Source organism: Sinocyclocheilus rhinocerous, unplaced genomic scaffold (genome assembly GCF_001515625.1).
Source record: "Sinocyclocheilus rhinocerous isolate Xijiao unplaced genomic scaffold, SAMN03320098_v1.1 scaffold1399, whole genome shotgun sequence".
In the NCBI taxonomy this organism is placed as follows: Eukaryota; Metazoa; Chordata; class Actinopteri; order Cypriniformes; family Cyprinidae; genus Sinocyclocheilus; species Sinocyclocheilus rhinocerous.
In genome coordinates, this window is record NW_015634038.1 from 849,682 (window position 1) to 870,530 (window position 20,849).

Below are 20,849 nucleotides of genomic sequence, written 5' to 3' on the forward strand. Positions count from 1 at the left end.
AGTATATATATATATATATATATATATATATATGTATATATATGTACAGTATATATTACATGTATATATTATATATGTAGTTCAATTTTTTTGGTCCTTAGTTGATCACATGCCTGCTGTGACATTGTTTTGTTCAGTTTATTTTCAAGCACAAAATTAATTTATTTTTAATCAGTAGTTGTCATTATTTTACATGACAATCAATAAATAGGCCTTTTGATGCAATAAGTTAATTTGTCTTGCAGTTTTTTTAAGTAGATCAAATAAAACATATAGAATGATTTTAAGCTGACATATGGTGTTTAATTAATAATTTATATTAAATATTAATGCTAAAAATAAAAATCTAGATGATAGACACTTACTAGTTGTTTTTATTTGTGCTGCTGGTCGATTAACAAACATGTTGTAGTTTGTTGCATTATGTGACTTTCATTGAGTTTTATGTGCCTTGATGTTACGCTATGGTGTGATGTTATGTCCTTTTTCATAAAGATTCAGAACAAATAACCTTTTTTAAGCTGACATATGGTGATTAATTAATAATTTATATTAAATATTAATGCTAAAAATAAAAATCTAGATGATAGACACTTACTAGTTGTTGTTATTTGGGCTGCTGGTCGACTAACAAACATGTTTTAGTTTGTTGCATTATGTGGCTTTCATTGAGTTTTATGTGCCTTGATGTTACGCTATGGTGTGATGTTATGTCCTTTTTCATAAAGATTCAGAACAAATAACCTTTGTGACTTTAAAATGCATAAACTACACTAAATAACTCTATCATCTGCCAAATGATCTTTCTAAACTTTCTTTTCGTTTCCCTTTGCTCATTTCTCCTAAAAATAACTTTTCATTGCTTGTTTTCATTGCCTCTTCATAATTTGAATAGAACATTGCAAAAACAAATTTGACTGTCTCTTGCTTGCATACAGACTTCTGCTGACGTTTTCTACTGAGATGAACTTGAATAGTTAGATTAAAGGAATTAATTGTGAAGCATTGTGAATGTGTTTGAATTTGATTCATGTCTGCTCTCTTGCTGTTTTCTCTGCTAACTCCTGTAGGGGGCGGTATTCTTCATGGTGTGTGTCTGGAGTCAGGGGGTAATGGGGTCGAACTAACCCAGCACAGCTCATGAACTTGAATAGTTAGATTAAAGGAATTAATTGTGAAGCATTGTGAATGTGTTTGAATTTTATTCATGTCTGCTCTCTCTTGCTGTTTTCTCTGCTAACTCCTGTAGGGGGCGGTATTCTTCATGGTGTGTGTCTGGAGTCAGGGGGTAATGGGGTCGAACTAACCCAGCACAGCTCTTGCGGAGTGGGCAGGCATGCGGCGCCTCACTCCCCTGCTGACACGCCTCTAACACACATAGCTAATGTTAGTGAGAGGGTTGAGGGAGGGGGTCAAAACACTGACCACAAAGGCCATCCAACTGCATTAAATGAAGGCAAACAGGGCAAGAGTGCCAGTCAGCAAGAACCAGAACCTGCTTGTGGGCAGGAAACTGCTAAACAGGTTGCAAACTCTTGCACTGAATTGTTAGAGCCCAACTGTAGCCAAAAGGAGTCGGCAACAGAGTTGCCGGACAGTCGTAAGTCCTCAGTAAACGCTTCTCTGGAACAAGAGAAAGCAGGAGAGCGAGAGAGAGGACGAAGAGGCTCAGGTGAGAAGAGAGAGAGAAAACCAACTCTCTGGAACATCACCCATCGGCATCCCTCCTCAGAGTTGACCTGTCCTCCATTTTCTCCTCTCCTGTTGTTTTTTCCATTTATTCTTAATTAATTTCTTTGCATTTTTGCATCTTTTTTTTAAACACTTATTTAGTGTATTGCAATTTATCCAGTTCACTCATTAATCATTTATTTGGTCATTACTGTTCAATTGACCCTTGTGGAAAAGAAGTACACTTTATCGTACTTTTAAAAAGAGCACTAATTACAGAATTAATATAATTAAAAACAATATATTTAAAGGCAGGGTATGTGATTTTTCAAAAACACTTTAGACGGCATCACTGTGCTGGAGTGTGTACGGGACGCGATGGTACTAGCCTGGAAACAGCCCACTTTCATCGGTGGCGCTGACATCACTGGTTACTTTGTTGATTATCGTGAGGTCATCGGAGGAGTTCCAGGAAAATGGCATGAGGCGAATATTAAGTCTGTCAGTGAGAGAGCTTATAGAGTAAGTGGGACATTTGTGTAATAACAAGCAAATTATTAGACCATGATGTGGCCAATTTGTGATCTCCAACCTTGTCTTTCTGTCTAGGTTTCAGAGCTAAAGGAAAACATGCTGTACCAGTTCCAGGTACGTGCTGCCAACATGGCTGGTGTGGGCATCCCGTCTCTTCCCAGTGAGACTTTCAAGTGTGAGGAGTGGACTATTGCTGTACCGGGTAGGCACAAATGAATTAGATTTTTTTTTTTACTTTCCAGAGCTGGAAAGCTTACAATAAATGTGACCCTTGTGAAAAAAGTACACTTAAGTACTCTTTTAAAAAGCATGTTTTTTTTAAAAAGAGTACTTAAGTGTGAATATACTTAAGCATGAATGTAATGTTTTGGACACTTAATTGCATGCAATTACAATTGCAATTGCAATTACATTTAATTATAGTTAAAATTTATATTAAGTGCAATGAATGAGTTTTTGACCTACTTAAGTGGGACTTAAGTATATCTATATTAATAATTAATAATTTCAATATTCTGTAATTTCTATATTGTCTTTGAAATATAGTGTATATATATATATAATAAGTGCACTGTTGAATGTACTAACAAGCATTTATGCTAAACTTAAATATACTTTAATGGCATTACAATGTGCACTTAAGTTTTTCCTTCTGGAGCATCAGTGAGCATTTGAACCTTTTGTAATAGTTGCGTGTGAGTCCCTCAGTTTTTTTTTTTTAAATATGCAATTTTAAGATTTTAAGTACACTACAAGAGCACATTAAATATATTTAAGCACACTTCTTTTTCACAAGGGGATACTAAACACACTGATAATCTGCAATCCTTGTAAAAAAAAAAAGTAAAAATCCCAAAGACATTTTATTCAAATCAGAATTTGTAACCAATTCTTAAGGATACTAGAGATTCCAACAATAGCAAAACAAAAGTAGACCTTTTGGAACATTCAAAGTTCCCAATATTATAATTCCAATAGAATAAAATACACTGTAGATTTAAAGCACATCCTTCAGAATTCTGGAAGTAAATTTCACATGATATCTAACCTAATCTAACTAATCATATAAGAATCTAAATATTTAAGACTCATCCAGACTCATACAGAACAGAACATATTCTCTTGTTTCTCACATCGGCTCTGTCTGAAATGCTCTACACTATAAACCTGTTTTTAGGACCACCCCATGACCTCCAAGTACAGGAGGTGCGTAAGGACTCTCTGGTCTTGCTCTGGAAACCGCCTGTCTACCAGGGTCGTGATGCTGTCAATGGATACTACATTGATATCAAAGAGGCTGACGCAGACTTTGAGATGTGGAGAGGAGTCAATGAGAAAGCTACTGACAAGACATTCAAGAAGGTTTGTATGCATATGGAAGCCGTAGGGCAGTGGAGTTTGTTAAGGGTTGTGATATTGGTATACCTTTGAGAAAATTAAGTACTCTTGTAGCATACTTTTAAAATGAGTACTTATTATGGAAATAATTTAAAAGGATATACTTAAGTGAAAACTCAATGTAATGTTTTTGGAAACTTAACTGCATGTTAATTGCAATTAAAATATTTTTTAATACATAAATTTGTATTAAATGCAATTAGCTGAACTTTAGAGGGTTTTTTACCCACTTAAGTAGGACTTAAGTACATCTTTATATGTAATTTCATAATTACTTCTGTTGTCTTTGAAATATGGTTAACGTACCATTGAATGTACTTACAAGCATTTATGTTAAACTAAAATATACTTTAATGTCATTTCTATTGAAACTTGTATGTCATGTATTTAAATATATTTGTAATTACTCATTTGAAATGATAATTGCAATTTAGTACATTTAATATATATTAACCATAACCTCTACATGTGCTGTAGTATGTCAAAATAAGCACAAAAAAAGATTATTAAAACATATTGACTCAAAATGTACTTTACAACTTTTAATTTTACATTAAAAAGTGCACTTTTTAAAAGTGTACTTAAGTGTGTTATGACATGAAAGTGTCACTCTTTGAGTCACTTAAGTGGCCTTTTATTTCATAACTATTATCTATACAATTATGTCATCTTTTTAAATATACTTTTAAGATTTGAAGCACACTACAAGTTCACATTTAATACAATTAAGCACACTTCTTTTTTCACAAGGGTAGGTTTATGGTAGTAAATGTTGTTTCTCTTATTCTAGATCAAGGATCTAAAGGAGGGGGAATCGTATGTTTTCCGTGTGCGCGCTCAGAACAAAGCCGGTGTAGGAAAAGCATCAGATCCAACAGAACCAGTTGAGGCAGTGACTAAACCAGGTACTAAACTAGACAGAACTAGAATTTATCAAATAACATTTTACTGTACTGCAAAAAAAGCTACTGCAGATAAAATTGAAATCAATGTGAAATAAATTAAAATTATCCTTTTCTTCTGTACAATTCATACATTTGTCTTCATGATCTCTCTTCAAATAACTTGATATACCTCTGAAAATTACTTTTTTTTTTTTCTTTTTACACGTAATCTCATAATCTTTACAGTGGGTGCTTTTGCAAATGAGGAATCTGTTTAGAGTTGTTTTTAAATCCAGGTTAACCCTAAAAACAAACCAAAATCAACAAGACTTAACTACTCTCAACAAAATCCAACAAGCCATTTCTTTCTCACAGGAACTGCCGAGATAGTTGTGAATGTTGACGATGACGGCGTCATTTCACTGAATTTTGAGTGCTCTAACCTCACCGCTGACTCCAAATTCGTCTGGTCCAAGAACTACATGGAAATGACAGAACCTGAACGCATGACCTTAGAGACCAAGGGTAACAAGTAAGTATCTATGGGCGAATGAGTTTTGTTAAATTACTAATTATCAAATTTAAAATTATGGCTTAAAGGGTTAGTCGAACCAAAAATGAAAATGTTGTTCCAAACCCATAAGACGTTTATTCATCAGAAAATACTTTTTAAAGGAATAGTTCACCCAAAAATGAAAATTTGCTGATACTTTACTCCCCCTCAGGCCATCCAAGATGTACAGTCATGTGAAAAAGAAAGGGCACCCTATTGAATTCCCTGGCTTTCCATATCAGGACGTAATAAAATAATAAAAATCTGGTCCTTAGCAGGTCTTAAAATCTGGAAAATAAAACTTCAGATGAACAACAACACATGACATATCACACCGTGTCATTATTTATGTAACAAAAACTAGGCCAAAATGGAAAAGCCATGGGTGACAGATCCACTTTTAGATCATGGCTCAAATATGCTTGCTTGACTTCTGTTTGTTAATAGACTTTTAATGGATGGACAACGAGATAATATTAATAATATCTTCATTTTTGTTTTAAAGATGAGGGATTGAAAAGATATGAGTTTGAGTAAATGTTTTGTCTTTTTGTTTTTGGTTCAAATGTCCCTTCAAACCAACTTGTGTACCTTCTGATCAATCAGTCTTGGGTAGAACATTTAAAAAATATGTTATTTATTAATGTAGCAAACAATTTCAGCACATTTCCAGAGCTATAACTACACAAAAAAAAAGGGGGTTACACTTTATTTTGATAGTCCACTTTAGACATTCTATTAACTATAAGTAACTAAAGATTAGCATGGGATCATATTCTAACTCTTCAATATTTGTCTGTAGATCCAAAGCCATCTTTAAAACACCTTCAGAAGAAGATCTGGGCATCTACTCTTGTTTCGTGACACACACTGATGGAGCCTCTGCCAGCTACACACTCTCTGAGGAAAGTGAGTTCATTGACCTTTTTCATTTTTATATGTTTGAATTTACCAAGTCACCACTGGTTATTGATTCTGACTACTTCTCTGTCTTGTTCCTCACAGCTCTAAAAGAACTCCTGAAGATCAGCCACGACCACAAATTCCCCAGTGAGTAAACATCACGTCACATGCACTGTTGAATAAACGTTTCACATTCTTAACTTTTTATTTTGAACGTGTGAGCACTTGCTCTATCCTGTTCACTTTACCATACGTTTAAGAGTACTTTTTTGTGGAAGTAATACATTTATAATACTTTAAAATAATATACTTAAGTGTGAACTGAATGTAATGTTTTCGGACACTTAATTGCATGTTTTTTTTGCAATTAAATAAACATGTATTATAGTTTAAATTAGTTAAAATGAGTTGAACTTTGAGTGTTTTTGAGCCACTTAAGTAGGACTAAAGTACATGTAAAGTACGTGTGTAAAACGAAATACACTTTAATGTAATTACACATTTGTAATAATGAAGTTGCAATATAGTACATTTAAAAAATATTAACTTTAAATGTAATGCCAAGTACCACAGTATTTCATATCTGCTTTAGTATGTTAGTCAACACATCAAAATAAGTGTACTTCTAAAAGCACAAGAAAAGACTATTAAACCATAATGATTTAAAATAAAATAATAATACTTTATTACGTTAAAGTATTAATAATGCTTTAAAATAAATTGTTAATTTGACATTATTACAAAGTGCACTTTTTAAAGTGTACTTGAAACAGTCATGAAAGTGTCTTACTTTAAGTACACTTAAGTGGTCTTTTATTTCATTAAAATTATACTATCTGAAAGTGCAGTTTATACTTTTTAATGTATTTTTTTTTTATACAAGAGTAGTTCTATTAAATGTATTTAAAATAGTGTGCTAATTGTTCTGTCCTATAAACGAAAGCATATTAATGTGTGAACTGAACTAATTTTTAACGTTTAAAATACAGCTATGTAATGCAGGATTTTACAAACGAGCTCGATGGAGTGGCAAAATCTTGTGTCACATGACACTTATCCTTTGGTTAAGACAAAAACTTGTTTAGCATGAAAGATGTATCGCTTGCCAGTTTATAAATTGCATCATGCCTGGTTACGACATTGTGTTTCGATACAAAAACAGAGCGTAAGTATCAAAGTTAAGTACAACTTCCATTCCTTCATAAGTCTCCAATGCAATGAACATCATTCAGGACTGAATTCATGTTTTGTTCTATTGTTCTTAAAGTTCTCTTAAACGTTCTACAATGCATTTTCATCCCCCCTCTCCAGTCATCCCTCTGAAGACAGAGCTGGCCGTGGAGCTGCTGGAGAAGGGCAGAGTTCGCTTCTGGTTGCAGGCTGAGAAGATCTCTGCCAATGGAAAAGTTGAATACGTGTTCAATGACAATGTGGTCCACCAGGGAGAGGTTAGAGGAACACAGAAACAAACACGCAGCGCATGAAGCATTGCACATGCTATTGATTGGAAATAGTCCTTTGGCTTGCTTCCGCATTAACACTTTCTCTGTGTTGCAGAAATACAAGATGAACTTTGATAAAAATACTGGCACCATTGAGATGTTCATGGAGTCTCTGGGCAAAGAGGACGAGGGAACGTTCACTTTCCAGCTTCAAGACGGCAAAGCCACTAACCAGTCCAGTCTAGTGCTGATCGGAGATGGTACATCTGAAAGTCCATATACACGTACATATATGCATCTCATGTATAGAGTGTGTACCGATAACGCCATCTCATTTCCTTCAGTGTTCAAGCAGTTACAGAAGGAATCAGAGTTCCAGAAAAAAGAATGGATTAGGAAACAAGGTATGATTATGCAACGTTTTTGCTATGAGGCCGGATAGATTTTATTCCAGCTGTCTGGTTGGAGGCTTCAATTCATTGAAATATTTAGATTATACTAAACTTGATGCAACAGTCATTTATTTAGCGTAAATTGCGACTTAAGCTTAGTTTTAATTTATACAGCTGCTGCAACCGGCCCTTGATGTGAAGTGACTATTAGACTAATTATTTTGCAGAAAATAAGTCACACCTGACAGTACGTCACACTCAAAATAGCAAAATTGAATCTCATTCGGCCCTAATGTGTGCTTAATTGCGTTATATACAAGTTGTTTTAATATAAATCGCAGCATGTTTCAGATTATAAAAAAACACAGAGGTTTGTTTTAATGTGCGATCACAGTTGTGCATTTATGGGCATTCTGCAACAGCCTCAAACACAACTCATCTAATCAGAAGCAGGGTTATTATCATTAACTAAAACTAAAACCATAAAAAAAAAAAATTTTAATTTTTTTTTTTTTAATTTCGGTACTTGAAATAAAAGAAATGTTAACTTAAATATAATATATAAAAAAAACTTAAACTTATTTATTTCAGCTAGTTCCCATGCAATATTTCTAATTTCCGTTTAGTTACTTGATTAGTTAGTAAACATGTTAGTAAACTTGATTTACTAAAACTAAATAAACTAAAACTAATAAATATAAATGAATAAAAACTATATAGACATATTCTTACAAAACAAAAACTAATTACTAACAACAAAATTACTAAAAAATTAACAAAATAAAAAAGTGAATGAATTCTAATTCAAAAACAAAAAAACTATAGTATATCAGTTTTACTAAAATTACACTAATCAGAAGTTAGAGTCTGAACTATTTATTTAATAATGCACATTTTGGCAAATATTAATTTATTCCACACATCTATCCACCTTATTATTAAGAGCGGATGCGGCCGTTTGTAACTTCCAGTGTCTTTCACTTCCAGTTATTATAGATGTGCAAAAACACCTGTTATGCTGCTTGCTAATATTCATAATTTGTGACCCTGTCTGTGAAATCCAGGCTAAAGTCTCAAAATCTAATTATGAGATAACAAGCATCAAAGTTTGATTTTTTAACCATTCATTTCACTATGATTTCAATCTTTGTCATGGCCTTACTCAGTCAATATTAAAGATATAAAGGTTATATTTTCACAGAATGTTCTACATCTTTATGATTTTATGTAGAAAACGGTAAATCACAAAAAAAAAGACTTTAGCTGGGTTTTCACAGGCAGGGTCACATATTTTAAGGTATTGTCATAATTATAAACAAAGTAGGTTGTAGCGCAAATACTTCTACCATTTACTGCACTTTGTTATTCTTCTAGTTATTAACCTACCAGCTAACGATTCAGAAGTTTTGCACATTCACAGAAAATAGCTTGCATCTGCATTTCAAAATAAGGTGGACAGACTGTGCATAGTGTACATACTATGCTGTAAAAAAAGTAGTATTGTAGTATTTCATTCCACATACTGTATACTCCCTGTGTTTGTACATTAATCATGCTGTTCATGCTCTGTAAGGTCCACACTTCGTGGAGTATCTCGGTTATGAAGTCACACCTGAGTGCTGTGTGAGACTGAAGTGTAAGGTGAGCCGTCTCTCTGATGAAACACTCCAATTAAACCGCAGTGCTGCCTGTTTCTTAATTAGTGACGTATTAACCTGTGATGCAGGTTGCTAATATGAAGAAAGACTCTGTGGCGCTGTGGTATAAGGATGGGCGAGAGATCAAGGTCAATGAGAAACTGGATTTCTCTGAAGGAGTGTTAACTTTGGAGATCGCTCAGGTGAGCAGCGCTTCACACGTTATTACCCAGATATTACTCCTCATATATGTGACTCTGGACTACAAAACCAGTCATAAGCTGAATAAATGAGCTTTCCATTGATGTGTGGTTTGTTATGATAGGACAATATTTGGCTGAGATACAACTATTTGAAAATCTGGAATCTGAGGGTGCAAAAAAATCTAAATATTGAGAAAATCGTCTTTAAAGTTGTCCAAATGAAGTTCTTAGCAATGCATATTACTAATCAAAAATTAAGTTTTGATATATTTACAGTAGGAAATTTACTAAATATCTTCATGGAACATGATCTTTACTTAATATCCTAATGATTTTTGGCATAAAAGAAAAATCAATAATTTTGACCCATACAATGTATTTTTGGCTATTGCTACAAATATACCCCAGCGACTTCAGACTGCTTTTGTGCTCCAGGGTCACATATTAAAAATATAGTCAGGTGACACATATGGCCTCCACAAGCATTTAAATATTAAGTAGAGATGTTTACTTAATGATTAACTAACCACATTAGTTAATTAGTATTGCTATTATATATATACAGTATATATGACTTTCCTATAATTCCTAAATTTTCACCAAATTGCACAGGCAATTCAAGCTCAAAAATTTACATGCAAACCTGAGATAATTAACTAGTATAACTGTCCCCAGACTTCATGTAAACCTTGAAAATGTCAAAATTACAAAGCTCCACACATGACGTGAAAAAAAAAAAAGATTCCCACGAGTTACAAGCACATTTTATTTCTTCGTTCCTTGTTTTATTTAAATCATTGCATTGTTTTAGTTAAATCATGGGAGTTGATTAATAAAACATGCTCAATGATTTCTTAATTCATGGCCACATTTTTTTCTTCTTCAGGAATAAATGTGTTTAAAAAGGAAAGAAAATGAACAGCAAAGGATGCAGCCCGTTGAAATACATAGTGTTTCTAATTATTAAATGTAAATGTCAAATGCTTGTATTGATGACAAAAATTAAATAGGTCACTATTCTATCAGTCTTATGTTATGGAAAGTAGAATATAACATACAATACAATGACATATAAACACCAGTTTAATGTTTTAAAATATACAATATTGAGAATTAATACAGTAAAAATTTAAATAAGCAAGTCTCACAGTCTTGATATGTGCTATGCTGCTTGAATTCAGCAAACTGACAAAATGACTTTTTTTTTGCCATATATTAACATATAAATCACAAACATATCCTTATATGGTCACTCTTTAGTTTGGGGAACAGTTCTCACTATTAACTCACTACAACTTTTGCCTCAGTAAAGTCTTAATTTGCAGCTTATTAATAGTTAAGGTAGTTGTTAAGTTTAGGTATGTGAAGGATAAAGGCATCTAGAATATGGTCAAGTAGAATAAGGCATTAAAATATGCTTTATAAGTACTAATAAACAGCCAATACGCTGGTAATATGCATGCTAATAAACAACTAGTTAATAGTGAGAACTGGTCCCTAAACTAAAGTGTTACCCATTTTTCAGCATTTTCTCTTACCGTCTTGATTGTCCCATATCAGCTTTTTCATTATATTTGCTCATTGTCAGTTCTGTTTGTGTTTCTGATTGGTGAATTATTTTGAGGATATTTTCCATCTCATATTATCCATTGGGGTTTCCAGTCTTTCTCTACTTTGTTGGTTTCATCTTCATCGATTCCTGTCAATGTTACGCCAAAGACATGTGACCCAGAAAAGCCTGGCTTTCGGACATATGCTCCTGTAGTGTGAGATTGGAGATCACACAAACATACTTAACTAGGAATTTTGTGTTTGTTTGTGTCAATGGCAGATCTCCAAAAAGGATGCTGGTATATATGAAGTAGTTCTGAAGGATGACAGAGGCAAAGACACCTCCACACTCAACCTCACTGACCAAGGTAGCATAGCAGAAAAGTACTACTACTATTATAAAACGCTCTAAAATTACTTTCTTATTCTAACATGCACTAATTTGTGCTGTGTGTATATTTTTCATCTAAATTGTCCCTTAATACTTGTACATTAGATCATATTTATACCAATTCAGCAGATTTTCTCCAATAATCACTGCAACAACAAAAAAAGTGAAACCTATTATTGATTGTTTCTTCCTGATATTATCTGTCTGTTTTTGGCTTATCACTGATTTTCTATGATCTGTTTTCCAGGATTCAAAGACCTGATGAACCAGGTTTTCAGTGTTATTGGTAAGATTCAAACATAAATGTTGTATCAGGACATAGTAAACAAATTCATATGTCCTCATAAAAATCTTCACAGTACCATATAGTTTCAGCAGTGCATGACCGATGTTGACGTTCTTTCTGTCCAGCGAACTCCTCCACTCCACTGAAGATCCAGAGCACAGAGGAGGGGATCAGGCTTTACACCTTCGTCAGCTACTACAACGACGAGCTGCATGTCACCTGGCATCACAAGTAAGAACATGTGACTGTGTTTAAAGGGACAGCTCACCCAAAAATGATAATTCTGAGTTACACTTTATTTTAAGGTGTCCTTGTTACAGTGTAATTATGCATTTAAAGGGGTCATTGGATGCCCATTTTCCACAAGTTGATATGATTCTTTAGGGTCTTAATGAAAAGTCTGTAACATAGTTTGGTTAAAATTTCTCAATGGTAAATACATGTAACATGTGTAACAAGGACACCTTAAAATAAAGTGTTAGCTAATTCTGTCAGCATTTACTCACCCTCAAGTTGTTCCAAACCTGTATGAGTTTCTTTCTTATGTTGAGCACAAACCGAACAGTTGGCGGTAGCCATTGATTTCCATAGTACTGAAGAAAACACTGTGGAAGTCAATGGCTACCGTCAACTGTTTGGTTTCCATGATTCTTCAGAATATCTTCTTTTGTGTTCAACTAGAAGGAAGAAACTCATACAGGTTTGGAACAACTTGAGGATGAGTAAACGATGAAAGAAATTTTAATCAGAAAATTAATTATAGTTTTTGGGCAAACTGTCCTTTTAAGAAGCGTTTCTCTTAAACTTAAGAATGCATGACATTTTTCTAGCATTAAGACATTTTCTGACAATGATTTTGACAAAAAAAAAAATATTTGAAGTTCAATGTACAGCTATAAATGTGGGATTTAGTTCATGTTTGAAATTTTTATCTCAGAAGAAGACTTTATGTAAACCTTGAAAATGTCTAAATTATGGATCCCCACACATGACATGCAGAAAAAAGATATCATTCTCACAAGTTACATACAGCTTTTATTATTTTGTTCCTTTTTTTAGTTGTTACTGTATTGTCAGGAATGAGTCTATTTTATTTTTTTATTTTTCAACAACCAGTGAATAGCACAAGTCATATTACAGACCAGGATCAAAAAAAATAAATAAATAATAATAATAATAACAACAACAGCAAAAAAATAAATAATACAAATTTAATCATCTGAAATATGCAGCTTGTATTTCAAAGCGACTTTTATAGTTAATGTTTAACTAACGTTTTATAGTTAAGTTATAGTAGTTAACGCCAAAAATACAAAGCTTTTATTTGTGCTGAATGAGAGAAGTACGTGAGCTCAAGTTTCTCTGTATAGCATATTTTTCCACATGCCGCTAGTTTCGGGTTTGCTTTAAATACATTTTCAAATTATTAAATGTCAATTTCAAATGTTTGTATCTGTGACAAAAATTTAATGTGGTCACAATATTGATAAAGTATATGTGACCCTGGAGCATAAAAGCAGTCTTAAGTCGCTGGGGTATATTTGTAGCAATAGCCAACAATACATTGTATGGGTCAAAATTATCCATTTTTCTTTTATGCCAAAAATCATTAGGATATTAAGTAGAGATCATGTTCCATGAAGATATTTTGTACATTTCCTACTGTAAATATATCAAAACTTAATTTTTGATTAGTAACATGCATCAGTCGACTTCTGGGTAGTAACCCAACCGCTGGGTCAAAACAACCCAATTGCTGGGTTTGTCCCTATTTTACCCAGCACTGGGTTGTATTTAACCCAGCATTCTTTAGAGTGTAGTGACCTGCCTTGCTGCCTGCTGCCTTCATTATATTACGACTGCGACTAAGCGTCAAATTGCAACAGTCAGATCCTTTCTCCTCTGAAAAATGAGAGTACTTGGACCAAAATGAAAAAACACTGTCCATGGCCAAAGCGGGCAAAAATCACACTGTGGTTCACTTTAGTTGTGATGGGATCTCCGTTTGTGAAAAATAAGTGTGCTTATCTGTATTGAACGTGCACATGTAGTGTACTTCAGATCTTAAAAGAATTTTTTTTTTTTGAACTATATTTGGAAATAATATAATAATAATGAAATAAAAGGCCACTTTTAACACACTTCCATGACTGTGTTTCTTAGCATACTTAAGTACACTTTTAAAAGTGCACTTTGTAAAAACGTCAAATTATTACAAGTTTTACTTCAAAGTACATTTTAAATCGTTTTGTTTTAATAATTGTTTGTAATGTTTTAAAGTTAGTAAACTTATTTTGATGTGTGGCTAACACACTAAAGCACATGTAAAGCACTTGATTGATTGATACTTGATTGATATTTTTAAATACATGACATACAAGTTTCAATAGAAATGACATTAAAGAATATTTTAGTTTATCATAAATGCTTGTCAGTACATTCAGCAGTACTTTAACCAAATTTCAAAGACAATACAAGTAATTATAAAGATGTACTTAAGTCCTACTTAAGTGGGTCAAAATCACGCTAAAGTTCAGCTAATTGCATTTAATATAAAATTAAACTAAATTACATTTTCATTTAATTGTCATTAACATGCAGTTAAGTGTCTGAAAACATTACATTCAGTTATCACTTTAGTATATTCTTTTAAATTATTATTATTTTCATAATAAGTACTCTTTTTAAAAGTGCATTTTTTGTATTTATTTAAAATTTGTATGTATTTAAAATATAATTTTTTACTGAGTAAGTGCATCTTAAAATGCGGTTTAATTAGGTAGCTCAGGAGGCTTTGAGTGTTTATGATAATCATGCATTTAAATTGAAATTGTATTTTTTTTCAGCATTTGACGATGCATACGCTGAATTTCAAAGACTCAAGTAAGTGTCAAAAATGATTTGCGATTTATGGCAGATACTATTCAGCTCGAGCGGTTGAATAACTAAAGATATTTTCTTTTCCCATCTTCATCTTTTCCTCAGGGCTGCAGCAACTGCAGAGAGAAGTGAGTAGATGAAGGCAGAAATACATGCTCAAGGCTTCACTTTAACTGTATCTTTTGTAAGTGGTATGAGTGTATTGGAAATGTCTAATCGTTATGTTTTTCACAGATCGTGCGCGTGTGGCAGGTGGTCTGCCTGATGTTGTGACCATCCAAGAGGGCAAGGTAGTGTCTATGGATCTCAGTATGGCTTGAAAAGACAAAAATGACAAAACTTCCCATTTTCAGTATCTGTTTGTCTCTTCGCTCCTCTCTCGTAGTCTTTGAATCTGACCTGCAATATCTGGGGCGACCCCGTACCCGAGGTCACCTGGCTAAAGAATGAGCGCGAGATGGTTTCCAACGATCACTACATTCTGAAGTTCGAGTCCGGCAAGTTTGCCAGTTTCACCATCACCAGCGTCAGTACGTCTGACTCCGGCAAGTACAGCATCCTGGTAAAGAACAAGTACGGCACGGAGAGCGGCGACTTCACCGTAAGTGTCTTCATCCCAGACGAGGAACCCGGGAGAGTAAGAACATGGTGCTAATATCTTGGTTGCAGATTGAAAAGCCTTGGTCCAACTTTTAATCCATCGCTACCCACAATGTCAAAATAGTGCTATAACTGGAAACAAATCTTTTTCTGTATAGATTTAGTTTCAGAGCTTGCATTGCTTACTTGACCATTTTCTCCATCGTGGTGTTAGTAAAATAGTTTAAAGCCCAGATTAGAGAATGAATGCAGTTTGACTCCAGGTTGTATTGCGAGTGGTTTTTCTTGTGTAGTTTTGCAAAAGATTGAGCGATTTGAATTGAGGGACAAATGGACGCTCCATTTCTGTATAGTTTATCATTACTCTGTCTGAAAATCAGGGGCTTAGATTCACAAAAAAACATCAATTAGTCTATATCAGTGCTGTAAAGAAATCTTTAAACGATGCCCCTGCTGTAAGCTTTCTGTGGATTCTCTATGTTTCACATTTCTAATAAATCACTGCATGCACGATCCCATTATGACAGCAGTTATGACTTCACTTCCTGTTTGACCTCACAGATAATGATGACTTCCTCTGTTATTTCCAATAAATGGAGCACATATTCTCTCGACTCCCTCTCTGTGTGTGCCTTGTTTTCGTCTCCACCCTTTCCTCCTCCTGCACCGGAGACGGCTGATGTCCCGTCGTCTGAACACCTGGACAAACCTGAACACCGTCACTAACTTCACCCTGTACTTCAGATTTAACCTGCACACTCTCACAGAAAGAGTTCATAAGTACTGTTTTTTCATAACCAATTCAAAATGAATAAAGGGTAAATATGCACCATTTTAATACAGTATTGGAACAGTACTATACAGGCTTTATTTTAAGGTATTACAGTGTAATTATATATTTAAGTACTGAGTAATATTAATTAACATGTATTTTCTATATGGTTAGGGTTTGGTTTATAGTTGCATGTAATTGTGCATAATTACTGTTAATAATACAGTAAGTACAAGTAACAAGGACACAGTAAAATAAAGTGCTACCTTATATTTCATTAACAATCCGTGCAAAGAAAGAGATTGCTGGCTGCACACTGAATTGAATCCAGACTGGAGAAGATCTAGCAAAAATATATTTTATTTATATATTATTTAAACTACATAGTGCAAAAAGTGCACAGTGAATTAAAAACTACAACAACGATTCATTTGCATTGTGCAATGTCGTTTATATGCTAAATTATATTTTTGCTAGACATACTTCAGCCTGGATTTAATTCAGTGTGTGACCAGCAATCTTTCTTTGATTTTTGTTGTTGTTGGCTTTACACGCCTGAAGCAAATTGATTTCTACTCAACTGGAGTCCAACAATCTCTTCTAGTACATTAACGACCTGTAGAAATTGTACAGTGTTGAAAAGCAAAAAAAAAAATTTTTTTTTTAGTGCTGCTTATCTTGAAAACAACTTAGAGGGATTTCAATTCATTTTATTTTACGAATCAAATTAAATTATACATTTATGCTAGAATGAAAAACATTCATGTATAAGCATCCCTAAATTCAAGTCATAAAAAAAGTGATAGTTTACTAGTGTAAAAATGTAAAACATTAGCATCGAACACTATAGTTAATTATTTCTGCAGTTGCATATTATTCACACAACTGTCAAAAAATTAAAATAAACACAGAAGTAGCGATAGATTTGCATTATGCAATACATTTTAGCCACTTACTGAATGCATGTACTTTTGGTCAGAGATAAAAGAATACATGATCAACTCATATCACCTCAAAAGTTTTAAATATAGCAGGTCTTCTCTATCTTGCTATATTTGACTATTTAAGGCTGTCAAATAGCATAACTATAAATGTAGGGGGGGGGATTTGTACGTCCATGTAACTTGTGCCTCTTGCTCTTGCCAGTTGAATGTGATCGAAAACATGGGTGATTTTGGTGTGGTGTCATATCTGGCCGACACTGACAGAAACGTGATTGTTGGACCTACAACTCCTGAACCCACGTGTCGTTCAACAACGCCTTCAAACAGATCAGTTCCCACAACACCCAGCCCAGTTACCCCAACTCTAACATCAACCCCGGCTAATACAAACCCTCAAAATAAAACTACAGCTACCCCGGCCCACCAAAATCAAACCCCAGGTACACCATGTCCCTCAGCCCCACCTGCTCAGATCCCCGAAAATCAGTCCCCAAGTTCCCCGACCCCTCAAAATCAAACCCCAGATACCCCGATCCTCTCAAACACATCCACTCCCACAGCAGGTGAGAAATCAATGAATACGTCAATGGATGATGAGCAGATTATGCTGAAAGGTGAGAAAGGGTGCAAAATACACATAAACCTGTAAAATACAGACCTGAATGTGAGTTAGAGGTGTTGTTTCATACAGATTCTGTAAATCTGGGATTATCTGATTTAGAGACGGAGCCGGCTGAAGTCATTCATCTCACAGAACATGTTGCTGGACCAGAGACCACATCTTCATCAGAACCAGACGAATCCACACCAGCTCTTGAAAGCGAAAACCATGAAAGTGTGTGTGAAAAAAAAGATGACTAAAAATGCTTGCGGACACAGTTTAACTGTATTTATGTTTTAGAACTAGGTACAGGACATGAACCATGCTAGTTATGGTTTTATAGATTTATGTGATGATTGTCATCTCAAATGCCTGTTCATCTGTGCGTTATAAAAATTAGATGGGAGGTCAAATTATATTTCGAGGCCTTTGTGTTGAATCTGAAAACTTGCGTTTGCTTGCAGGTGAGGTGGAAGGAACACATCAGTGCTTTTGCTTTCTCGGGGAGCTCAAAAGTTTCCACGGAGCCCCAAAAGGGACATGGTGGTGGAAAAATACAGGATGGGAGGAAAACTATTGTTCAAAGCTTTTGCACTCTCTTGCAAAATGTTGCGTTCTCTCGCAAAACCTGAGTTTAGACAAATCCTGATTACTTTACAGTATGCAATGGTACAGACAGCTCCATATGTTCACAATGGTTTTATTTTGAACTTGGACTCAAGTATAAAGAAATATGGTCAGTTTGTTCAAGGCACGGTTTTGGGACATTCCAAAACACTTAACGTGAAAAACACTTAACGTGAAAAACACTTAACGTGGCGTAATGGACTTAAACCGTGACATTGAAGGACCAAATTCAGTACACACCTTATTAATAAAAGCATAGCTACTATTTACAGACAAGCAGAATAGCCCAGAAAATCCCAGAATGAACGCAATGCGCTACATTGCACGTTTTGCAATTTCTCCCCCATAGAAAACCATTATAAAGAAAATGCTTAAAGGGGTCATATGATGTTGCTAAAAAGAACATTATTTGGTGTATTTGGTGTAATGCAATGTGTTTCTGGGCAAAGACGGTAATATGCTGATTGGTTTCATCACTCTGTCTCCTCTCCACCAGTAAGCTGGTGTGTGGTGGGCGTTCTGGCGCACTATGGCTGCCATCGCATCATCCAGGTGGATGCTGCACATTGGTGGTGGATGAGGAGATATCCCCTGACAATGTAAAGCGCTATAAAAGTAATGAATGAATGAATTAATAATATAAAAAGTCCAAATTTGGTATACAGTTTATTGAAAAAAAGTATATACTATGTACAGGCAAGCAGATGAACCTAGAATATGAACGCAGCACGCAGAACTGTTAAGCAGAATATGCTTACGCATAACCATTTTTTCCTCCCATCAAATTTTTTTTTTCAGCACCATGTCACAATGCCTTTTTAACTTTTAATACATGTTCCTGGTTTAATTGTGTACAATTAGTCACTACATGTTATTCCAAAGAAAAATTACTTTTCAACTGATTCCTATGTGTAATTGAATTCACCCACTTTTCACAATCCACCCATCTTCAGCTCTGATGCTGGAAATCTTGGAGAGATTTTTTAGTTTTGGCACGCAGTATATTTTCACTGACATTCATTCACTCAGCACATGTTCGATCTAAAGTAGCTTGCAACAACAAAAAAACAATACAAGCAGAATCTATTAATCTAAAATATATTACATCTATTAATCTAATACAAGTGTTGCTACCATAACATTTCATTGAGTACTAGAATACTAATTTAATACAGGAAAATGCTTTGAATATGTATGCATGTTTATATGTTTGATTAAATAAAATGTAGAACACTTGAGCAGTAAGCGTATTATTAAATGGCAATCCTCAATACAGCAACACCTCAGTTATTGTTACGCCATGTTTTTCATCTTATAATACCGTTTCAGATTTTCTCTCCTAAAAACAGTGCTGGTAGAACATGAATGCATGAATTAGCCTTTTGCTTTATAAATTGAGAGCATATGCATAATGCTCATATGCACATTAAATGCAGCAGCTAGTTCTTACTAGAACCAAGAATTATGATCATATTCTCCACTTGTTGCTCACTTTCTATATTAATCAGAATACTGGGTAAACACCTTATTCGGAATACTTCAGCTGAACAATCACATTTGCAACCTGGTTAATATAAGAGATACAGAAAGTCAAGCTACTGAAGAAATTCGAGTCACTCATCAGATGGAAACTCCTCAGAGTCACAAACACAAAAACAAGACTGAAATACAATTATTTTTAACAGGACGTTTATTTTGCAGATGAGATCCATTATTGGTTCTGACACACTCCTTTGCAGCAGTTTGATTCTGATTTGTACTTTATCTTTTGTTCTAGAAGTTCTGTACGAAGGATATGAAGATGGTAGCAATAATGATAGTGAACATGAAAAATACACAGATTCAGGAAGTTACAGTTACAGTTGTTCGAAAATAAAAATAACAATCTGGGAGCAGAGGTTGTTTTATGCGTTTTTTTTGAAAAATTTAAATCAAATGATTGTTCTATTGACAAAATATCCAACATGTTCTTCACACAAAATAAAACCGATCTTCCATAGTATTCCATATGCACCTTAAAAATAGATATATATGTAGATAAAATATCTTCTTGGAAATAAATGCTGATTTATCTGTCAAAAACTGGGTGGAAATGGTGTGTAATAATGTCTGAGTTTGGGCAAAAGCCAACAACAGTGAGTCACGAGGAAGTTTTCATTCAGTCATTGGGTGAGATGAACTCTATTTTAAGCCCGGTGAAGTTATTGAAAACTGGTGAAAAGTGTTAGTGTTGAAGGTTTTAGTGATTTGTATGAAAAGTTCTGAACAGTGAATTGAACTAGATCTGCTGTAGGGTCGAGGTTGCTACAATTGACTGAAATCTGTGTGCATCTCTGTGCAGTTTTCCTGAAATGTGCAAAAAGATGTGCATTTATTTTCCTGCCAATAAATGGACTGTGGTTCACATTTGAATCCAAGATTGGTTCCACCCAGAGTATGAATCATTTTATAAAACTCATAGCTTCATCATTATATTAACCACATATAAACGTGACTGCTCTGTGTGGAATTAACCTGTAAGAAATGACTGCGGTCCAGGTGGAAGCAATCTTGTTCACTAACTGGTGAACTTTGCGATAA

General features: G+C 34.3%; 1 protein-coding gene across 1 annotated transcript in view; it reads left to right on the plus strand.

The window, feature by feature from the left end:
• Positions 1–15,933, plus strand: part of LOC107745314 (myomesin-1) — a 46,112-nt gene extending 30,179 nt beyond the window's left edge. Inside the window, exons 21-41 of the mRNA XM_016559173.1 lie at positions 1,250–1,672; positions 2,015–2,193; positions 2,281–2,407; positions 3,383–3,567; positions 4,394–4,508; positions 4,863–5,019; positions 5,843–5,949; positions 6,046–6,090; positions 7,255–7,391; positions 7,501–7,645; positions 7,730–7,789; positions 9,351–9,418; positions 9,504–9,617; positions 11,449–11,536; positions 11,807–11,845; positions 11,971–12,076; positions 12,905–12,912; positions 14,692–14,728; positions 14,831–14,853; positions 14,960–15,015; positions 15,111–15,933. Of these exons, the coding sequence (XP_016414659.1) occupies positions 1,250–1,672; positions 2,015–2,193; positions 2,281–2,407; positions 3,383–3,567; positions 4,394–4,508; positions 4,863–5,019; positions 5,843–5,949; positions 6,046–6,090; positions 7,255–7,391; positions 7,501–7,645; positions 7,730–7,789; positions 9,351–9,418; positions 9,504–9,617; positions 11,449–11,536; positions 11,807–11,845; positions 11,971–12,076; positions 12,905–12,912; positions 14,692–14,728; positions 14,831–14,853; positions 14,960–15,015; positions 15,111–15,380 (2,489 nt within the window). The 3' untranslated portion in view covers positions 15,381–15,933. The remainder of the gene's footprint in view (positions 1–1,249; positions 1,673–2,014; positions 2,194–2,280; positions 2,408–3,382; positions 3,568–4,393; positions 4,509–4,862; positions 5,020–5,842; positions 5,950–6,045; positions 6,091–7,254; positions 7,392–7,500; positions 7,646–7,729; positions 7,790–9,350; positions 9,419–9,503; positions 9,618–11,448; positions 11,537–11,806; positions 11,846–11,970; positions 12,077–12,904; positions 12,913–14,691; positions 14,729–14,830; positions 14,854–14,959; positions 15,016–15,110) is intronic.
• Positions 15,934–20,849: the final 4,916 nt, after the last annotated feature.